Source organism: Callospermophilus lateralis, chromosome 1 (genome assembly GCF_048772815.1).
Source record: "Callospermophilus lateralis isolate mCalLat2 chromosome 1, mCalLat2.hap1, whole genome shotgun sequence".
NCBI classification, from domain to species: domain Eukaryota; kingdom Metazoa; phylum Chordata; class Mammalia; order Rodentia; family Sciuridae; genus Callospermophilus; species Callospermophilus lateralis.
The window spans coordinates 60,924,928-60,945,601 of record NC_135305.1 but is presented as its reverse complement, the minus strand read 5'-3'; the positions used below and the strand labels follow the sequence as shown (position 1 = coordinate 60,945,601).

Below are 20,674 nucleotides of genomic sequence, written 5' to 3'. Positions count from 1 at the left end.
TGTATTGAGAACACAGCATTCTGTCAAAAATACATATTTATATTAGTTAATCTAAAAAGTAGTACTTACATTATTATTTCATTATCATAAATGCTATTTATTTACAAATTTATTCTGTGATGAAATGAAACCATGATACCATATTTAATATTATAAATTAAATGTAGACACAATTAAGGGATATTTATATATACTTAAGTAATAAGAATTTATTTCTTCAAGCTATTTTTGGTTTATAGGGAAATAAACTCTTTGAACACAAAGTACAAAGAATTCCTATATGCTTTCCTGACCCCTCCCACAGGTTCTTCTGTCATTAAAACTTGTATTTCTTTTGACTGATGAACGATTGATATTGATACATTATCATCTAAAGTCCAAAGTTTAATTAGGGTTCACTCTTTGTGGTGTTCTATGTTCTATGTGTTTTGCCGTATGCATACCTGGGTTAGTAAACATTCTGTCACAATAGCAAATATCTGAGTTCAATCAACTTGGGGAAAAATGATTTATTTTATTTTATGTTTTTGAGATTTCAATTCTTGGTTGGTTAGCCTGTTGCTTTTGGGCCTGTTGATGAGGCAGTAAATCATGGCAATAATGTGTGTTCACCTCATCATGGCTGAGAAGGAAGAAGGGTCACACAATCCCCTTTGAGGGTACACCTTCACTAACTAGAATGTCCCCCAAAGACCTAAACTCTTAGAATTTCCACCACCTCTCAATTATGCCAAGCTGCTACAAAGCCTTTAACATAGGCCTCTGGGGGACATTGTTGATCCAACCCAGAACATGATTATCATATTACACAGAATAGCTTTGATGGTAAAAAATCCCCTGGGTCTCACCTATTTATACCATTCTCCTGCCCTTCAATTGGTAGAAACCACGGATCTTTTTACTCTTTAATAGTTTCACTTTTTCCAGAATATCATAAACCTCAAGTCACACAGTATGTAGAATTTTTGACAGGCTTATTTGCCTTAGCAATATGCACATGAGTTTTCTCCAAGTTTTATTTTATTGACAGATAGTTCTTTTTTTTAATTCCCAAATAATATTACAATCCATAAAAAAACCACATTTTGCTTATCCTTTCACTTATTAAAGAACAATTTGGTTGCTTTCAATTTTTAGCAATTATGAAAAAAAAGTTGTGATAAACATCCATGTGCAGGATTTTGTCTGGACATGTTTTTAGGAAGCCACATAGAAGCACAATTGCCAGATTGCATGGTAAAACTATAGTTAGCTGTGTGAGAAATTGCCAACTGTGTAATGACTGTACCATTTTGCATCCCCACCAGCAGCGAATGAGATTTCCTGTGATTATACATGCTCATCAGCTTTTGATTATGCCAGTGTTTGGGACTTTAGCCATGTTTTATGGTTTTGTTTTTATATCCTATCTTCATACATATCTTTATTTTTTCTTCAGAACTGGGGATCAAACCCAGGGCCTTACTCATGCTAGGTATACACTCTACCACTGAGTTACTCTCCAACCCAGCCATGTTATTTGGTTTCAAAGATTGTCTCTCACAAATTTTTGCTCCAAGGAACAAAGACAGGGAGGACTAAACCTTGTTTCCTTGGGAAATTATTATGGTCCTTCCTATGTCAAGTCTTCTCAAAGCACATTTGGTTTATAAAACCAATTAATATGCCACTTTATGCTGCCCTGTATTGTCTGCTAACCTATTTTATTTCTCATTTTCTCAAGTGACCTATGATATGTCCTAATAGTAAGGTTTCTAATGCACAGTTTTCCTCATGTTATTGCTCAGTGAAAACATCAGTCCAGAGACTTCTTTATAACTTTCCATGTTCTCATCTTGGTTTGATTAGAAACAGCCTATAATCTGACCTATATCATCTATTCATCTTGATTACTTCAATTTCTCCACAATAGTCATTTGCTTCCATCTGAAGAGCTTCTTCAACTCTTAATTCATTTCCTAACTCTACCTTCAAGGCTAGAGGTACAGGCATTCTCACTTGCACTTCTCAGTTTCATTCATACTTTTTCTCTTCTCCCCTCTAAACTCTCTGTCAAGGTCCAACTCAAGTAGGACCTCCTTCTTCAGCCTCATCATCTAACATTTCCATTCACTTTATTAGTTTGTATTAAAACACATGCACATCCACAAGAACACCAACTCACAGCATTTGATGTATATTCAGGTTTGCTTTGCTCACTTACTTTGTAAATATGTTGGTATTTCTACTGTATTGTGAGTTTTTTGGTACAGATTCTATTTTATCCTCTGGATTTCCCCCCTGTGAGAAGCACAGTTACAGCACCAAGTACAAGTTGCACAAATCTCTGGTGATTTACCCTTCCTATTTTAATTTTTCAATACATGGTATATCAAATAGCAGCACGCAAAGTAAAAACCTAATAGGTACTAGTATTATCTACATATTATCCTTTGTGACATACAGTTAACACTTACTTGCTTTTTGTTTAACTAGGGCCAAATACATTTGAAGATGCAGGGAACTACATCAAGAATCAGTTTCTAGACCTGAATTTAAAAAAAGAAGATAAGGAAATTTATTCCCACATGACCTGTGCTACTGATACCCAGAATGTCAAGTTTGTGTTTGATGCAGTTACAGATATAATAATCAAAGAGAATCTGAAAGACTGTGGGCTTTTCTAATCAATCCTTTTTTTTCTACTTTTGCTGTGTACTCTTTTCAAGACATATATGTATAAAAGGTGCTATGTGATTAGTTTGAATAAATATTAGCTTATCTAGAAATATATATATATATATAACATTTTTCTTGCATAAAAATTGAATGCATCATCACCTGTACTTGGTAAGTTTCAATTTCTCTGTAACATGGAGAATAGAAATTCTGATCCACAGGTCTAAAAAATGACATATTTGGTGACTGTAACAGTACATATTAGTGACACTGAATTTTCTTAGAAATAAACTTCTGAAAATGGCCTATTTTAAAATAGAGTAATAAAAAATGCAGAGTATTTCATATCATTTCCATTGTCCAGATTTTAAAGGCATTCACTTTTTCTGACAATGTAATGGGGCCAATAATATAGAGACTGTTCAAAAATGGTACAAAGTATTTTTTTGGTTAATTGTACGTCAGTTTAGCAGCTGTAGATGAAATGTTCACTATACATATTCTTGTTGATGGGCAATTATATATGAAAAATAATTATGTGCAATTATATCTGCTATCTTTTTCCTTAAAAATCATTAATGCCCAATTATGTTTAGATTTGAAAACTTCAATAATGTCTATTTACATAGTTCTGGTTAAAAGAGGGGAAAATGTATAATTAAGCACACAATGTAAGCTTTGTAGCCTAATGGTCTTCAGTAGAGTACCCATTCCCCAAATCTTATTAAAAATAGCAGGGAACATCTTTACAGTTGATGACCACATACTAAACACAATTAAACACAATACTAAACCACAAGAGAAAATGAAAAAAAAAGTTCTCAGCCTAGTGTATTTTGAGTTTTGTGAATATGAGTAGCAAGTAGGAACAAACATAAGATTTTCAGAACTGCTGACTTTCTCTATTAGTTCTAAATGGTCTACTCTAAATAGTATATCGTACTCTACTAGTCAATCTCTACTTTCTCAAAGCTAAATTGGTGTCTTACAAACTAAATTACTTTATTTGTGAAGAAAAAAATGGTGAATTTCTTTTCTTTGTAAAAGTGTCTACCATTTGTAAACTATACTCAAAACATCTTTCAATATCATTTATCCTACAATTGTAAAAAGTAATATATAAATTAGACTATTAAGTCAAGCATAAGATTTATTATTATTATTTAAAGAGAATTAATTAGATTTTTATAAGGTAAGATTCAGGGAACATAAATTAAGCAATTTGCCAATCTACAGTTCAGGTGAATTTTAGTAGCTCTGTCTCTTGATGTAGCTATTTCATTGTTGTGTAACACATTTTCATTCTACACACATAAGAATGATTATAACTCAATAAATAATTTTGACTAGCATGTCCGTGGCTTTAAAAAAAAAAATACATACACACAAAGAAGGTAATGTACATACACAGAGCCAAAGGAAATAACACACACAGTCAAATAAAAAATAAACTTTTAAAAATAAATTTGAAATTCTTTTGCAGAATATAAATTATTATTAAGGAGCCTAAGCTCAAAAAACCTGGAACAGTCATTTTGATCAGATATTCAATAAAGTTTTCTGGCTAGGAACCAATATCCATATAAAGTCAGTACTTCTCCAGTAGATATTCCATACCATGAAATTTTAAATTAATACTACAAATAATGTAATCTCATCCATCATTTTGGTCTCCTCTCACTCTTTTTAAACGTATTTATCTTTAGTGTGAGAAAAATTTTCCAGAAATGAAAAAGTATATTTGAAACATTAATATTATTGCTATTTAGACTTGTAACTCTGATTATCATTATGTTCCTTTTTTAGATAGAAATAGTGGGGTGAAAAATGATTCAACTTTTACTTTAAAAATACAGAACTCATTTTGATCTGTGTAAAAAGTGACATTCATCAATATTGTTTATGAATTATTATCATCTGAGGGCTTTTAAAATAACATTAAAGGACCAAATTAAAAATGAAAGTCAATTTAAAAGTTAAAATTCTTCCAATCCTGTGGTTGAACTCAAAAAACTTTTCTTGAATGCTAACCAATATATTTTAATTAAGGAGAAATATTTTTGGTGATGAAAAAATTAAGGTTTATATTATATTATGATTGCATTCTTTAAAATTAAATCTACATTTTGTTTTACTTTTTGAGTTTTTATTATAAGAATTTGGAGTAGATGTACAGTATTTGGGGCTCAGAGGTAGTAACATAATGAAAATATGAGCAGTGTTGCTTTCACCTAGAGAAATGCCCACTGAGAACAGCAATGTTAAGGTTGGTTAAGATTTAAATACCCATTTCAATTGAAAATTCAGTCTTCTAACCATACAGTCTGTGCCTTGGGTGTGAAGCATCCCAAAGCAGCCTTGGGTCTTCGCTGCTTAATTCCATGTTCAAACAAATGAAAGACATACAAACAAACAAAAAAAGAAATGCCCCTCAAACACATTCTAGCATTATTCTGATAATTTCCTCTTCAGCTCAAGATTTATTTTCCTGAATCAAAATATTCCCCAGTCCTGCTTGCCTTAGACCTGTAATACAATCAACTCAATCATTTCCAAGATTTGTCCAGTGCAGACACACTGCACTACTTCAGGGATCTGATGTGGGCTTACACAACAGGGTCATTAAGTATCAGCTCTTCCAGAAGCATGAACTGGCTGACAGACAAGACTCTGTATCATGAGATTAATGACTAGAGTTATAAATGAAGATAATTAACTGGGCAATTACCTTTTGTCAAAATATCATGAAAATTGTCAATTCTACAAAGAAATTCTGTGGACAAGGGATTTTGAATTCTGTAGGATCACTAATATTTATTATAAATATCCAGTATCTTATGGATTAAAAAATTTAGAAATAAATTAGTCTTCATGTACATCATATATGTGAACAAACAAGTTGTTCAGATCATGGGCCTGCCCTAGAACAAATTTTCTTACCTCATGCATCATTCAGTTTAACCACAAAATGTACTTCAAAACACTTGTGCAGAATTTCTCAAGTTTTATTCAACCAAAACCACATTTGTGAGGAAAAATAAATCTTTGTTTATGATTAGTGGATCTTTACATTTTCCAAATCAGAAGTAGATACACGGGTTAAATATTTGATGGCTGAACATAAAATATTTGTAAGAATTATGGAAGAAATTATGGATTCTGTAACTTACATTAATTTTTAAAAATAGGAGACAACACTTTACTATGGATGTTCTAGTCAATTCTTATTGGAAAATGTAACCAATTTAAGCCCTTTTTCCATTAATGTTTTTTCTGACATTCTTACAAACTAATCTATAGCCACATGGGGGCACACTTACATCATGTGTTTTCAACCCAGTTGTTGCAAACATGAGTTTGGATTACCAGTAACTTTAATGGAACAAAGAATAAAATCTTCTTAAGAATCATAACTCATTTTGTGCTTCTAGTTCAGTAGTATATGATAATCTGATAATTATAATATGCAATATTTTACTCAAATTCATGAATAACAAATCAACTTCAAACAGCTCCAAATTTGTAGTGTTTTACAGATACATAGTCTCTGCTCTTGGTCTATTTCTTGTCATTTTCAAACTGTTGCTTAAATGTAAAAAATCATTAATTTTGTAAAATGTGTCTTTCCAACTAATCTGTATTGTGTTTCAAATCCTGATTAGCTCACAGTGTAAAGTAGAAGAAAACTAATTGAATGTCTGACAACTACTGTGTTTTGCAAGTTGCAATCAGTTGCCTGCTTATTAATGTGTGTCCTTTCAGTAAATCAAAGTAAAATTCCATTCTACTAAAGCATGAACCATTCTATTATTCTGTTCATTATGACTTTTCCTCAACCACCACTCCACCAAATCAAGAGGAAAATGAGTGCTCTGTGACATTTGCTGTTACCACCACTAACACATTTTGCATTCATAATAGCACCATTTTTATTTCAAGCCACATTTGTCACACTAGTTAAGTAATAAATAGAGTTGCATTAAATAAAGGGGAAATAAAAAAGCCCAATGCACATCATAGAAACAATAATGGCCCTCTAATTATTATACCTCTCAGATAAGAAGTAATTTGTGAGACATAATGCCAAAGCAATTATTTTATGTGGAAGACATTTATATTTCCTAAAATGGTCAAATCGAAACAAATCAAGCACACATACAATTAAAAAAAATTTTCAAATGTATACTACTGCAAATTTTCTCTTCTGAAAAAAAATGGTCAAATATCAAGTGCCATTATAACATCAAGGACAGTGGAGAATATTTTAATGCATGAAGATCCTTACCCTGGAGGAACAACATAGATGACTGTACTTAGAGTTAGTAGAAGAGTTTATCATAAAAAGTACTCCATCCAGAAATCCAGAGGAAAAAAAATAATCTATACTACACACACACACACACACACACACACACACACACACACATATATATATACATATTTTTGGGGGGGGAGGTGGTTCTGGGGTTGAACCCAGGACCTTCTCATGCAAGGCAAGCACTCTACCAACTAAGCTATATCCACAGCCCCTACACAGTTCTCTTATTCAACTAAAAATTTGAATATTTTATTCCATTTTAAAACATTGATATCAATGTACATATTTATATAAAGCACAGTATATGTGAAATGATTTACCAGCAAATAAACAATTTTATTTCCCTTAGAGTCAGAGTCTGTCACCTCACAGTGAGTTCACAAATGCTTTGTCTCTCCTCAAGTAAAAAAACAATAACAACCAGACATCTTTATTCACATATGTGATGTACACTCCACTGATACCTACACCAGTTAGTTTAATGATCTCCACTCTTTAAAAAGAAGGTAGAAAATTTTAGTATAAAAATGTATATATAAACCATTGACATTACATAAAAACAGACACAGAGGCTTAATCTTTTCCATAATTCTGTTCCTTCTAAATATGAAATGAAGTACTGAGAGAGGTTCAGGAATTCAGTCAAAACATGCCACCTTGGTATTTGAGAAAACAGCAGAAGAAGCTGTGACCTTCTCCCACCGTGCTCTTCTGAGCCATTAAGGAATTCTCTGATATCCTCTAAAGGAGGTCCCAAGACCCTCCTTCCAGGGGGTCCTTCTAGACACCATGGGAAGGAATGAAGTCAGAGAAGCCAACAAGAGTCTAAACCAATTGGACTTGCTACATTTATCCCATTTTATTGGTTTAGACCCCCTTTTGTCCAATCCAACTTTTATACAATTGTCCAGTCTTCATGAAACCTAAGCATAAAAACAGTTTTCCCTATTTCATTGGGTCTTCATTTCTGAAGTTTCCCAAGTCATGTAAAACTTATATTAAGTAAATTTGGATGCTTTTATTTTGCTAACCTATCTTTTGTCATTGGAGTATCAACCATTAACCTAGCAACAACTAAGGAAAAGATATTTTTCCCCTATGACTGCTCCATGATCTTAAGCAACAGCTATACTATTTTGCTATGATTTTCTCTAGATTTTTGTTTTGTTCTATTTTAATCTTAAAACAGTAGTGAAAGTGTCCTGGACAACAATATTCTGGACTTTAGACTCAGCATTCTTAGAAGGTTTGTTAAATTCTGAGACTCCAAAAGCAAATTACTAATCAAATATTTCATTGTGAAATCTGTGACAATAAGTTCCTGAATTATATTTTTTTCTGCTAGGACAGGTGACATGGTCACTCTAGAGAACCCTGAACTAGCCTTGAGGAATTGATTTTAAATCCTATTTCTATCACCAACCCCGGAGGAACATTGAACATTATCCATTTACTTTAAGTGGTCATTTTTAATCCCCAGTCACTACAGACAATTGTAAACTAATCTTCCTAATTAGCATATTATCTTAAAAACTGATACTAGAGAAGCTTAATTATTACAGAAAAAAAAAACAAAAGTAGGAAGATGAGTGTATGAAGGATTTTTAATGAACACTTGAAATATGACTTAATGTTTAAAAGCTATTTTTTTCCTTTCATTGTCATATTAAAATTGAGGGCTTTGGTGTGTTATTTTTTTCCTAGGAAGTAAAACCAGGCACTTAACATAGCCCCTAATAAATGCTTTCACAAGGGCAACATTTTGTTGTTAAACCAGGTGGATCATATATTGCCATCCAAAGGAAGGAAAATGCATTGATTGATGTATAAAAATTTTATTAAAGAATCACATGAAAACTTGATAAGTTTACCGAATACTATTGGATTGTACGCTTAAAAGAAATGAATATAAAATTTTCACTCAAAAACTAATGATACAATAGGGTGAGGAGACAGAAAGATGAGGATGGTAGAAACATGAGTTTAAGAGAATAATTCTATATATTGGGCCCACAGTGATGATCACATACTTCATTTGCTCCCTCTCCAGAGAGAAAGCAATTTGTCTACAGCCTCTTGTGCCTAAGTGGACAGGATGTGTCACATTCCTCAGCAAACTGAGGCAGTATGGAGGTCAGTGTAGGAAATGGATGATGGGGGTTGAGAGAGGATAAGGACTGGTAATCAAAGAGAAAACAATGTGTTGTTTGCCACAGCCCCATCTCTCAGCCATGGCTGTTAATTAAGGAGATACTAGACAAGGGGCAATGTGGAATGCAGAAAAGACAAACAGATCAACATACAGAGAAAAAGCTGGGGCAAGGTGGGTTGTCAAACTATACTGGAGTTTGACTGACCCAGAGCTAGGTCAACACATTTAATGTGTAGGTTTCATCAAAATGTTATTTTAGGGAAATTTTCAGCAAAGCAGGCAATCTGAAAGACACAGCACTGGCAAGACATTAGGGTCATCTTTTTTTGCTCGGAATTCTCTATCCCTGGGAGTTCATGCCTGAACTCAAGGTCTCAACTGATAACTGTGAGCCTTTGCACAGAGTGTCCTCAGGCTGGTGTCACCATAGCAACTGGGCCATTTTGACCTGTACCTTTGCACAGGTAGTTCCCAGCACAAATGCAGCCACAAGGCAGTCAAAATGACCATGATTCAAATCATCTCTCTCCACCATTATTAACCTCTGTGATCATGCTCCTGGGCACTCTGAGTTGCTACCAATTAACCCATGAAGTCCCTGCTCTCAGGCACATACATGGAGAAGAAAGAGAAAGCAATAATTAAAAGGGGCATTTGAGGGTATATATAAGAGCAAGACATATCCTGCTCCTAAGGATACCCAGCTCTGGAGCCCCTTCTCTTTGGAAGGGAAGTCTGTCCCTATACTTTGTTAAATAAATCTTTCTTTCTACACTCGCTTTGGTGTTTCTTGGGTGTTTAATCTTCAAGTGGGGTAGGAGGATTTCAAGTTTAAAATTAGTCTCAGAAACTTAGGAAGGACCTAAGCAGTGTAGTAAGACCCTTTCTCAACATAAAAAGAACTGAAGACGTGGATCAGTGGTTAAGTACCCCTAGGTTCAATGTCTGGTACCAAAACAACAACAATATAAATAAATAATAATTATAATACTAAAGGCAACTTTTATGATGTATATTATGCTATCCACTTTTTCTGACAGTGTCTCACACATATAATGAAATTCAAAAGTGTTAAAATTCATAAAGAATGAGTCCATATTTTCTTGGTGACTCATCCTGAATTGGAAATATCCTAAACTCTAATATCCCTTTCTATCTAGTTCTATCCTCTCTGTATGGTTAGTTGCCTAAATGTAATAATTTAGAATTATTTTTTTAAATTCCTGGAAGCTGAGATCATCCTTGTACTACAATAATTTTCAGGAGTATTTTCAGCACTGAGGGCATATGACCCTGACCTTCACATATTTGCACTTGCAAGTTCATCTGCCACATCTGCTCTCTCCAACCCTAACCTTTGTTGGCTCCTACTCATTCACTTCTTTTTTTCACCACAGTTTTCTATTGATGTATTATAGTTGCATTTTATTGATGTATTATAGAATTTGTTGTAACATGTCGGTGCGTGCACACAATACATAATATAATAATAAAATTTGGCCAATATCACTCCTCAGCATTTCCCTCTTCCCCCCCAACCTTTCAACCCTTGGTCCCTTTCCTCTACTGATATCTCTTTGATTTTCATGAGACCCAGCCATATCTTTCTTTTCCTTTTTTTCTCTAGCTTCTGCACGTGAGGGAAAACACATGACCCTTAACTTTTGAGTTTGACTTATTTTGCTTAACATAATGGTCTTCATTTCCATCCATTTTCCTGCAAATGACATTATTGTATATTTCTTCATATCTGAACAAAATTCCATTGTGTATACATACCACATTTTCTTTATTCATTCACCATCTGATGGAAACCTAGGCCGGTTCCACAGTTTGACTATTGTGAATTGTGGTATAATAAACATTGGCATGCATTTATCACTAGTATGATGACTTTAATTATTCAGGATAAATGCTGAGAAGTCAGTGGGGTCATGTTTCATGCCTAGTCTTTTAAGGAACCTCCATACTGATTCCCGTAGTGGTTGCACTAATTTACAGTCCCCAAACAGTATAAAAGTGTTCATTTTTCCTTCAAATTTTCTCTAGCACTCATTATTATTTGTATTCTTAAGAACGCCATTCTAAATGGAGTGAGATGAAATCTCAGTGTATTGCATTTCCCAAATTGCTAAAGATGTTGAGCGTTTTATTTTTTTTTTCATATATTTATTGGTCATTTATTTTCTTTTTTAAGAAATATGTTTAATTCATTTGCCCGTATACTAATCGAGTTATTTATTTATTTATTTTTGGTATAATTTTTTTGAACTCATTATAGTCTTGATATTAATTCTCTGTAAGAAAGTAGGTAGCAAAGATTTTTATCCCATTTTATAGGTTCTCTCTTCACATTCCTAATTGTTTCCTTTGCTATGCAGAAGCTTTTCAATTTGATGCTATTCCATTTATTAACTCTTGGCATCATTTTCTGAGTTTTGAAAGGGTCCTATTGAAAAAATTATTGCCTGTGTCTAAAATCTGGAATTTTGACACTATGTTTTCTTCTAGGAATTCCAAATTCCTAATTCTTTGATCCATTTTGAGTTGAATATTGTTTGTGTTGAGAGATAAGTGTCTAGTTTCATTCTTATACATTTGAATAACCAGTTTTTCCAGCATCATTTGTTAAAAAGGATGTCTTTTCTCCAATGTATATTTTTGGCATCTTTGTCAAGAATCAGATGATTATAGGTGACACAGATTAGCTCGGTATCTTCTTATTCTATACTACTGTCTATGTGTGTGGTTTTATGCCAGTACCATAATTTTCTTATTATAGATCTATAGTACAATTTGAAGTCAGGTATTGTGACTTAAAAAACTAGGAATGGCGAGGTCAGCAATTATCAACAGTAAAAACTATCATAAATTAGATCTGCCTTTGAAACAAATAACAGAGGTCAACTATTTCATCCACATAAGTAATAATTGCATCACTATTAAGGGCAGATACAGTAGTTATGTAAAACAATTATTTCTAAAATATTGTAAAAACACAATTAATTTAGAGAAAAGATGATGCGCTAGAAAGGTTGAAAAGGGTTTATGATTTCAAGAAGTGAACAGAGAAAATGCAGAAGAGATGTAATAGGTAATCATTGTAAGGAAAGAGGAGAATAGGAGAAACAGTAATGAGAGAGAAGAGAAAATAATAGAATCTGGCTGTTAGCAGAAGAAAACAGAGAAAGACAAACAAGAGAAACAAACAAATGAAAAAAATGCAAAGCCAAACCAAAATACACTAACCAAAAAAATCCTTACCCTCAAAAGACAAGAATAAATAACTACATTTGAATATGCTAAAACTGAGGGGAAAAAATAAATATGTATATGTATCTATGTCCCTGAAACAATCAGCTCAGGAAGCTCATCCTGCCACACACACATACATATACACACAAATAAGACAATATTTTCAAAATTAAATGTATGTATTTTCCCCCTCTACCAAGACACTCCTTTCATGTTCTCTCAGTTTACCCTTCTTTTCATACACCTCTTAACCATCTCAAATTAGTCAACACTATCTATTGATTCCACATTCTAAACATTCTTTAATTATCTGCTTTTCTTCATTATCATGAGATTCCTGGAGCATCATATTTAATTGACCAAGTTGCCTTCGCTTTTGCCACTTTTAACCCATTTCACCCAACTGCCAGGATAATCTTTCTAAAATGTATAACATTTACACAAATCCAAATGTTTCCAAGGTTCTCCAAACTGATGTTCCATTATTATAATATTTAGATCTTTTCTGTGATCTAACATGTTTTTACCTCTTTAACACAATGTTTTGCTATTATTCTTAAATGTAAATTTTCTGAGAAACATTATCTTTATTGGAACACCTTTCTTTCTTTTCCCTGTTTATAAACTGATTAACTCAATATTGGGGCTTTTCCATTTTTTTTTTTCAGAAATTTTCTCCTCAAGTGCCCAGTGTTGGCTACCTATCCCTGACCACTTTGTATTTCCTTCTTCATAGACCTTGCCATAATAACAAAGTCAAGTAAATTCTTTTCATCCACTGTCCTTAGTACATAGAACAGACAACATGCTTTTGGATAAGTATAGTAATGTGGATTCCCCAAAACTCTGTGTGTATGTGTGTGTGTATGCATATGTATGTATGTTTTAAGTTTCCTAGTTTCGCATTAATGTTCTTGGAAGGGAAAGAAGGAATAATAGAAATGCCTCAAGAAAATAACATGCCTTGAGTAAGAAGGCATCATTTGTTTCTACCCAGTTAAGACCTGAAAAAACTCATGAATTCATTAGGTAAAATTTCCAATTGGTAAATCTTATATACTTATTTTATATTCCAAATGAGATGACATAAATATTTCAGTAATCCTGGCTTTCCCAGACCTATTAACTCCATCTCATTAGTGTCAATAAAGACACATACATACTTATAGAGAAGAAAACAACAATTGAATAATAGAATTCTAAAGGCATTTTGAAGAAATCAATACTATTTTTGCCTTCACCCCTGAGTAATGCTTCTGCAGATGGAGAATTGTCTGGCTGTCCCAGAAGGGTTAGTATGAGGTGGTTGAACCCAAAGCAGACATGCAAAACAAATGAATTTTGAGGCTTTGAATGACCAACTACAGTACAGCACAAAAGTTTGTAATAATATATCAGTCCATCATACAAGAAATATGAACCTTGAAATGTGAATGGGATCATTTCTTTAACTGCTTTTAAAAAAGCAGAATTATCAGATATTAAGCACTACATTCAAAACAACAAAACATAACAATGATGCAATTAAGCTTTGAAATTCTGAATCATTTTGTTTCCTAACTTTTCAATAATATTTTTACAATGATTTGAGGGTAACCTATTTAAAGTTATAACTTTAGTTTTAAAATCCATTCTTTTCCCCTGCTCTCTGAGCCTTTTAAGAGCAACTTTTTTTCTCTTTAATAAGGTACAGATTCTGAACTCTATACTCAACTATTTTACAAGCCTAAAACATATTTTCTCCAAAATATCAATAGGTTCTAAAGTACATTGGAGCCTCTACTAAAAGTGTTCACTCTCTGTAACTTTCTAAAAGATTACAAACCATTTACTTGATCAAGTCCTATCACTGGAACATGCTTAAACTTCAATATTGCAATGTGACTTGGATAATTAATATACAGGCTAGTAACCCTTTATGATATCTACAAATTCAGTAAATAATAATGCAGCTTTTATTTTTAGTTTTCTATAATATCTTTTGTTTCCTTTTAAATTTCTTATTTAAAACATCTTTTTTCTTCCCTGAGATGTATAAGAAGATTTAGTTGCATATGATAAAGTTCAGTTGAAAATCAACAGAACTTTGAGAAAGTTTAGCAATGTCTCTAATACTAAAAATCTGAGTGAATATTCATGCATTTATGGTAAGAGAATAATACAGTTTAATAACATTTTATTGTGCACCCATTTTTTAGATACAGATGACTGAAGATGATCATTTCTAGTAATGATGAAATTATATGGATACTTTTCTGACTTTGTGTATGTGCACACACATGTAATTTTAGGATATCATCTTAAATTTTTCAGTTCTTTCTATTGTCATTCTGTTCACTTATAAACTGATCAATCCTTACAGCTTACAAAGGTTTTGTCTTCTTGCTGTAAAGTATCAACTCAAGTGGCTGAATATAATGAATGGCATTATCCCACGTCACCTAAATCACCATTGAAAAATATAGATTATACAAGTGTTTTGTGTTATTTATACTAGAGAACCCTATCATTTACTCAGTCCTTCTTAAGCTCAAAACTTCAAGTTAAACTAATTAAGGGTTTTACATTGTTTTTTGTATACAATTCCTGGGATATCTTTAATGAAAGATTAAATAAAAATTCTGAGACAGATTCAATGAATTTTCACTGCTCTTGTACTCTTTGTGCTCTCAGTTCTGTTTATCTTCCCAAAATATAAATAGCATCATTTTATTTTCTTAAGGAGATTTAAAAGGCAAATTTTTCCTCATGCATAATGACCAAGCCAGATTACAACCAGCTTGCAATCTATAAAACTCACACAGAGCCTGAATGGTGAATGTACACAATTTGACTTTCTAATAATCATATAACATTCCACACAATGCATTCTGATATTTACTGGCTGAAAACAATATTTTCACTTTGAAATCTTTCTTTTTCTTTTCTTTTTTTTTTTTTTTAGCCTAAAGTCCTACTCCATAAAATGCCTATCTTCAAACTCCATCTCCTCAGAGGCTCAGCAGATGTCTGTTTATATCACCTTTGTGATCGATGACAATAAAATGCCCAGCTGAGCCCGTAGCATTTTACAAGTGCTCCAAACTCAGGGGGTTGGGATATTAAATATCCACGTACTAATTGTGACATTAATCTCCAACTGTCAGCTGACTGAGGATGTTAGAACTATATAGAAACATGCTATAGTTTTAAATCACTTCATCAAGAACTACTACTCATGTAGACCCATATTTTATTACTATTCCAACAAAGGATATCAAAAAACAAGAAAGTATGGATGTTTATAAATTGTGACATGGGAAAGCTCTTGTTTTGATATACAAGTTGTAGGAATACAATATGATAAAACTGCACCATCTAGAACTCAAAGGGTATTATTAATTTTTGACCATCTGGTTATATGAGGGGTTTCTTACTTGAAAGGTTGTTTTCAGACTAGAAGGGATTAGCTCTTTTCAAACCCTGGTATCTTAAATCATAAGGAAAAATTCTACTACATTATATTCTGTTTTCTGAGGTATAATAGTTTCAATATAGTTTCATCTTAATATTCATAATCATTATGAGGAAAAATAATAAAATGGTACCCCAGGTTTCAATTTAGACATGTGGTTTTAATTTTATCCTTTAATAGGTTACCTGGATAAAACAATCTTCGCCTTTAGAGAGAAGCAAACAAAGAGTAACACCTTTTCTATTGAAGAGAACATAAATAGAGGAAAGTAATGCCAAATAAGGGTCCTTCAGTTAGACATTTGGTCCTATATCTTGATCTCTCACTTAGTACTTCTGTAGTCTGAAGTGAGTTCCTTAACTTCTTACTATCCACATCTATAAAATTAGAAAAATGATAACAGCAGCAGCTTAGAGTGAGTTAATGTCCATGGAGTATCTGTAAGAGTGCCTGGTGTGTGATAGAGATGGGCTGTTGTCAATGGAGGGGGCAGGAAGTTCCATGCAAATGTAATGTTTTATGATAGAAATCAAGCAGGATTCATAAAATTAGAGAACAAGACTTGCTTCTGGAAGAGAAAGTGATAAAGAATATGAGGCAGAAGGAAAAGAAACTTGGAAGAAGCATTTTCTCAAAGGTTAATCCTTTGATTAAGAAGAGTATGTTACAGGATAAATTTTTAAATACCTGTTAAAAGTATTGGTTCTCTTATAACATCTGACTTTGGCATCCATTAGTTTATCTTCACTATAATTAATAATTATATTCATTATGTTAGGGCAAAGAATTATTTTTATTCATATATTTATATATTCACCCATCCATCTATTTAATCATCCATCTACGGATTTATTCATTTATTCATTAGATTTTTCAGTAAGAACTACTGTGAACGGGCACTTTGAAAGTCACTGTGGAATGATTAACATTCAACATAAGGTGTCTTTCACCAAGCAGCTTTCAAGTTGTTATTGCATAATTTCCCACATTGAACTACTTCAGCAAAAATCGGGGTCAAAGGATGCTATCTATTGAAATCTGCATTCCTTCAAATTAGTTGAAGCCAAATCCTCACCAAAATGGTATTTAAAGTAGCATCTTTGGAAGACAATTGGATAATGAGAGTGGTGCCTTTGTCAATGGGATTAGTGTCTTTATAAAGGAATCTCCAGTGGGCTTCCTAGCCCCTTCAACCTTGCCAGGACACACAAAATAGACAACTCTGTATGTACCAGGAACTGAGTCTTTACCAGACTACAAATCTGCCAGCACCTTGATCTTGAACTTCACAGTTTTCAAATCTACAGGAAATAAACTTCTGTTGTTTGTAAGTCATCTATGCTCTTCTGTTTCAGTAACTTGACTGGACTCTGTGAGGAGATCAATTTCATCAAACAACTTTTTTACATATAACATTAAATAAAATGAAACATGTTCCTTAATACTCTGTATCTTTGAAAAAGAAGGAGTATACTCTTTTTCACTTTTTGGAGCCCTTACTTACTGAGCTAGTATTTTTGAAAAATATAGACTGGGAAATATTAGACAATATGAAATAGCAATAAAATTATAGCACAGATTTTGTGACAGCTTAGGGGGAGGAGGGGGAAAGTTTTCAAATATTTTTTCTACTTATTGACTGGCTTTCAGTTCTGCTCTGCACAAAGTGATGTGGTCACAAACTAAATTTCAGTGAAAAAAGGGCACAACTTGCATTACTTTTGATACACAACACATGGAAAACAGATTTCTCACAGTAAATAGCAGATTTGGTGATTGATAAAGTCCAGTTCTCGGGACAGGGATCTTTGTCCTGGGCTAGTGAAACCATATCCTGAGTAATGGTTTAAGCCAGTAGCCAATACCAAATGGAGTTTAACTACCATAAGGAAATATTCTGTGAAACAGTTTTCTTTAAAAAATAAATAAAATAAAATTTTAAAAATAGTGGGTAAGTAGAGGTCCTTTGGCATTCTCTAGGAACTTGACTTTCATCCTGACTATCCAAAGTGAGTTCAGCATGAAGTACAGACTAATATCTTTAAGTTACAGAACATAAAGATGGCTATATCTAAGTTATAGAATTGTAATGCTTAAACACAAATCCTACTCTAGCAGAAATATTACTGCTTCCAAAATCGGCACCATTAGAATGTTATTAATCTGATTTATCATGATTTTTAAAATGCTGAACAAAAGAAAAGATTCTCTCCCTTGCCTCTTTGTATTAAATCAAAGTGAGGTTATTCATCTGAGCAAAATTCTTCCCTGACACTCTAATTTTTCACTAAAATGGTGTTGTAATAATCTTAACATGACTTCCAAGGCCAAGCTATTTTCCAGACAATTTAGCCCACACAGTTGAACCTAGAAAATGTTAGCATTTGGGTCGAGATTTCTCAAAAAAATATGCAGTAAAATGTATGAGACAAAATAACACTATGGAGGATTAGGATAAGTCATGTATTATTAGATACAAGCCCATTATACACATTCAACCTCTAAGAGCGTATTTTCTGCCTCAAGATATAAGTGACAACTTTCTTATCATTTAAGAATACGAACCTATTTCTGCCTTAGAAGTACATGGATCAGATGAAATCCAAGTGCTCTTCTGAATCAGGAATAAAGAAGACAAGATTTGCAATTCAATTGGAAATAAACTCATTTTTTCATTTTAGGATCTGTCAATAAGAATATATAGATAGAAGAAAGGAAGAAAGGTAAAAGAGAAAGATAGGAAATTAGATCCCATAAGACATGTGTGAATAATGTCAATGGGTTTTTTCTTATCATGATACCTATTATTAATACAAATGCATTAATGTATTAAACTTTATTTTTCAAATTTACCTTCCTAGAACCAGAGATAATTGTTAAAAAGTGGAGATTCATGGATTCCTACCCAGATTCTGCTCTACTAGGGAAAAAGAACTTATGATTTTTATGACCAGGCAGTAGGGAAGATATTGCTTTAAATATCTAAGCAAAATATTGATTTGTATTGTTTTATTTCCACTCATTATTTCAGTTTAAATGTGAACAAACTATATAATCAAATTTTAGCATTTGATGAAAATGTAATAAGACAAGAGTTGGTTTTCAGAATTTTGTCGTCTATTGTAGTAAGGAAGGCAAGCCACATATCTCAGGAGGAAATAAGTGATAAAGTTCACATTTCCAACTTTTACCACACTGTCATTCACTTATTCATTTTCTCAATATGTATTATTTATCTATTACAGAATGAAAAGACAATACTGGTGAATAAATACAAGCACAAATTCTAACTTCATAGAACTTCCAGTCTCCGAAGGATAAAGCTATTATATAAATCAATGCCACAAAAAAAATCAGATGTAATATGTTAATGAAAGCAATGACCCTGATTCCGTAAGTACAGAGCATATAAGACAGTGAGCTACTCAGATAACTAAATTTGAACTGAGGATGAAAAGCAATAATAAAATGAAGGGAGGAAGAGAACTATTCCTGGCCTTGTGAAATGCAGGTTCAAAGACCCTGAGGCAAAAAAAAAAAAAAATCCATGGATCATGTAAATGACCAAGATGGCTACAGCTGCTCTTCAGCATCCTATAGTGTGGAAACATTAAGGATTTTTTCATTTTAGTTTGAAAACAAGTGCTCAGTAATGGGATAGCATGACAAGATTTATCATTCAAAAAGACCACTGTGGCTCTAGTGTGTAGAAATGACTAAGGACAGAAAGAATGGACTTGTACAGATGAATGGGAAGCTGTTCAAAATATCCCAAAGGGAGTTGATAATTGATTGAATTAGGCCACTCCGTGTGGATAATAAAAAAGCAGGCAGAGGTATGGTGCGTTCTGGAGGCCCACACTACATGTATTGGTGGTTACTTCATCTCCTTAAATATAGAAAGGGATACAGGACAGTTGTGGGGAAGAAGATTCAGGTATGGCTGTGACTTGCTGAGGTAAGGAATGGTAAAAGAGGAAGAAATCTAAGGAATAGAGAGCACATGGCAGATATTTTGAACATGAGCCACTTGAGGAGTCTGGGATACCTTAGTGGACCTGAGTACACAGTTGGAAGTTCTTGTGTGGTGCTCAGGGAAGTCTGAGCTAGAGGAAGATATTTGTGAATCAAGATCCAATTATCAAGATTGTAATAGAAACAATGGATGCAAAAGAGATTATCTAAGGTAATAGATGAAGAAGACAAAGGAGCTTAGGATACAGCCTTGAAAAACTATAACAATTACTTAACAAAGAGGAAGAGACTATAAAACATACTGAAAAGGAAATAAAAATAAAAGAAGTAGGATCCAGAATAGGGATTGTGCAGTGATGAGGAGAGAATATTTCAAAATCAGAAAATAGCAATTGACTCTATTAAGTATGGAGAAAGTTTCATTTGGGTGAGGTCTGGAAAATAGCCATTGGAATTAATGATGCAGATGTCATTGATGAAGATTTGGCAAAGATACATTTCTTGTAGTGATGGCAAAGTGATATTCATGAGTGGCAGTGAGTACTAACAACATATTTTTGGTAGGAAGTAGATAAGGTTGTGTTGATTGGAAATGAAAATGTTTCAAATACGTCCGAAATTCAAACCAGCAATCATCTCTACTTCTTATTTATCCTTTCAATGTATTTTTTTTTCCTGTTAAATACACCAAGAACTTCTCTGTCCATGAAGGTGATAATCTCATTCTAACTTCCACCTCAAATATTGGAGATTGATAGGTGAATACAGAAAATTATAATGTTCTAGAGAAGAAATCCATGAGCAAAAACTTCTGCACTAAACAGTTCTGGGGTATTAAAATCTAAACTGCAATTGACAAATC

The 20,674-nt window shown here is 33.0% G+C and overlaps 1 protein-coding gene across 2 annotated transcripts in view; it reads left to right on the top strand.

Annotated features, from left to right (window-relative positions):
- The window catches only part of Gnat3 (G protein subunit alpha transducin 3), a 39,930-nt gene extending 37,113 nt beyond the window's left edge, over positions 1–2,817 (top strand). For both annotated transcript variants that reach the window (XM_076862518.2, XM_076862524.2), the window contains one exon: positions 2,476–2,817. In XM_076862518.2, the coding sequence (XP_076718633.1) occupies positions 2,476–2,666 (191 nt within the window). In that variant the 3' untranslated portion in view covers positions 2,667–2,817. The remainder of the gene's footprint in view (positions 1–2,475) is intronic.
- Positions 2,818–20,674: the final 17,857 nt, after the last annotated feature.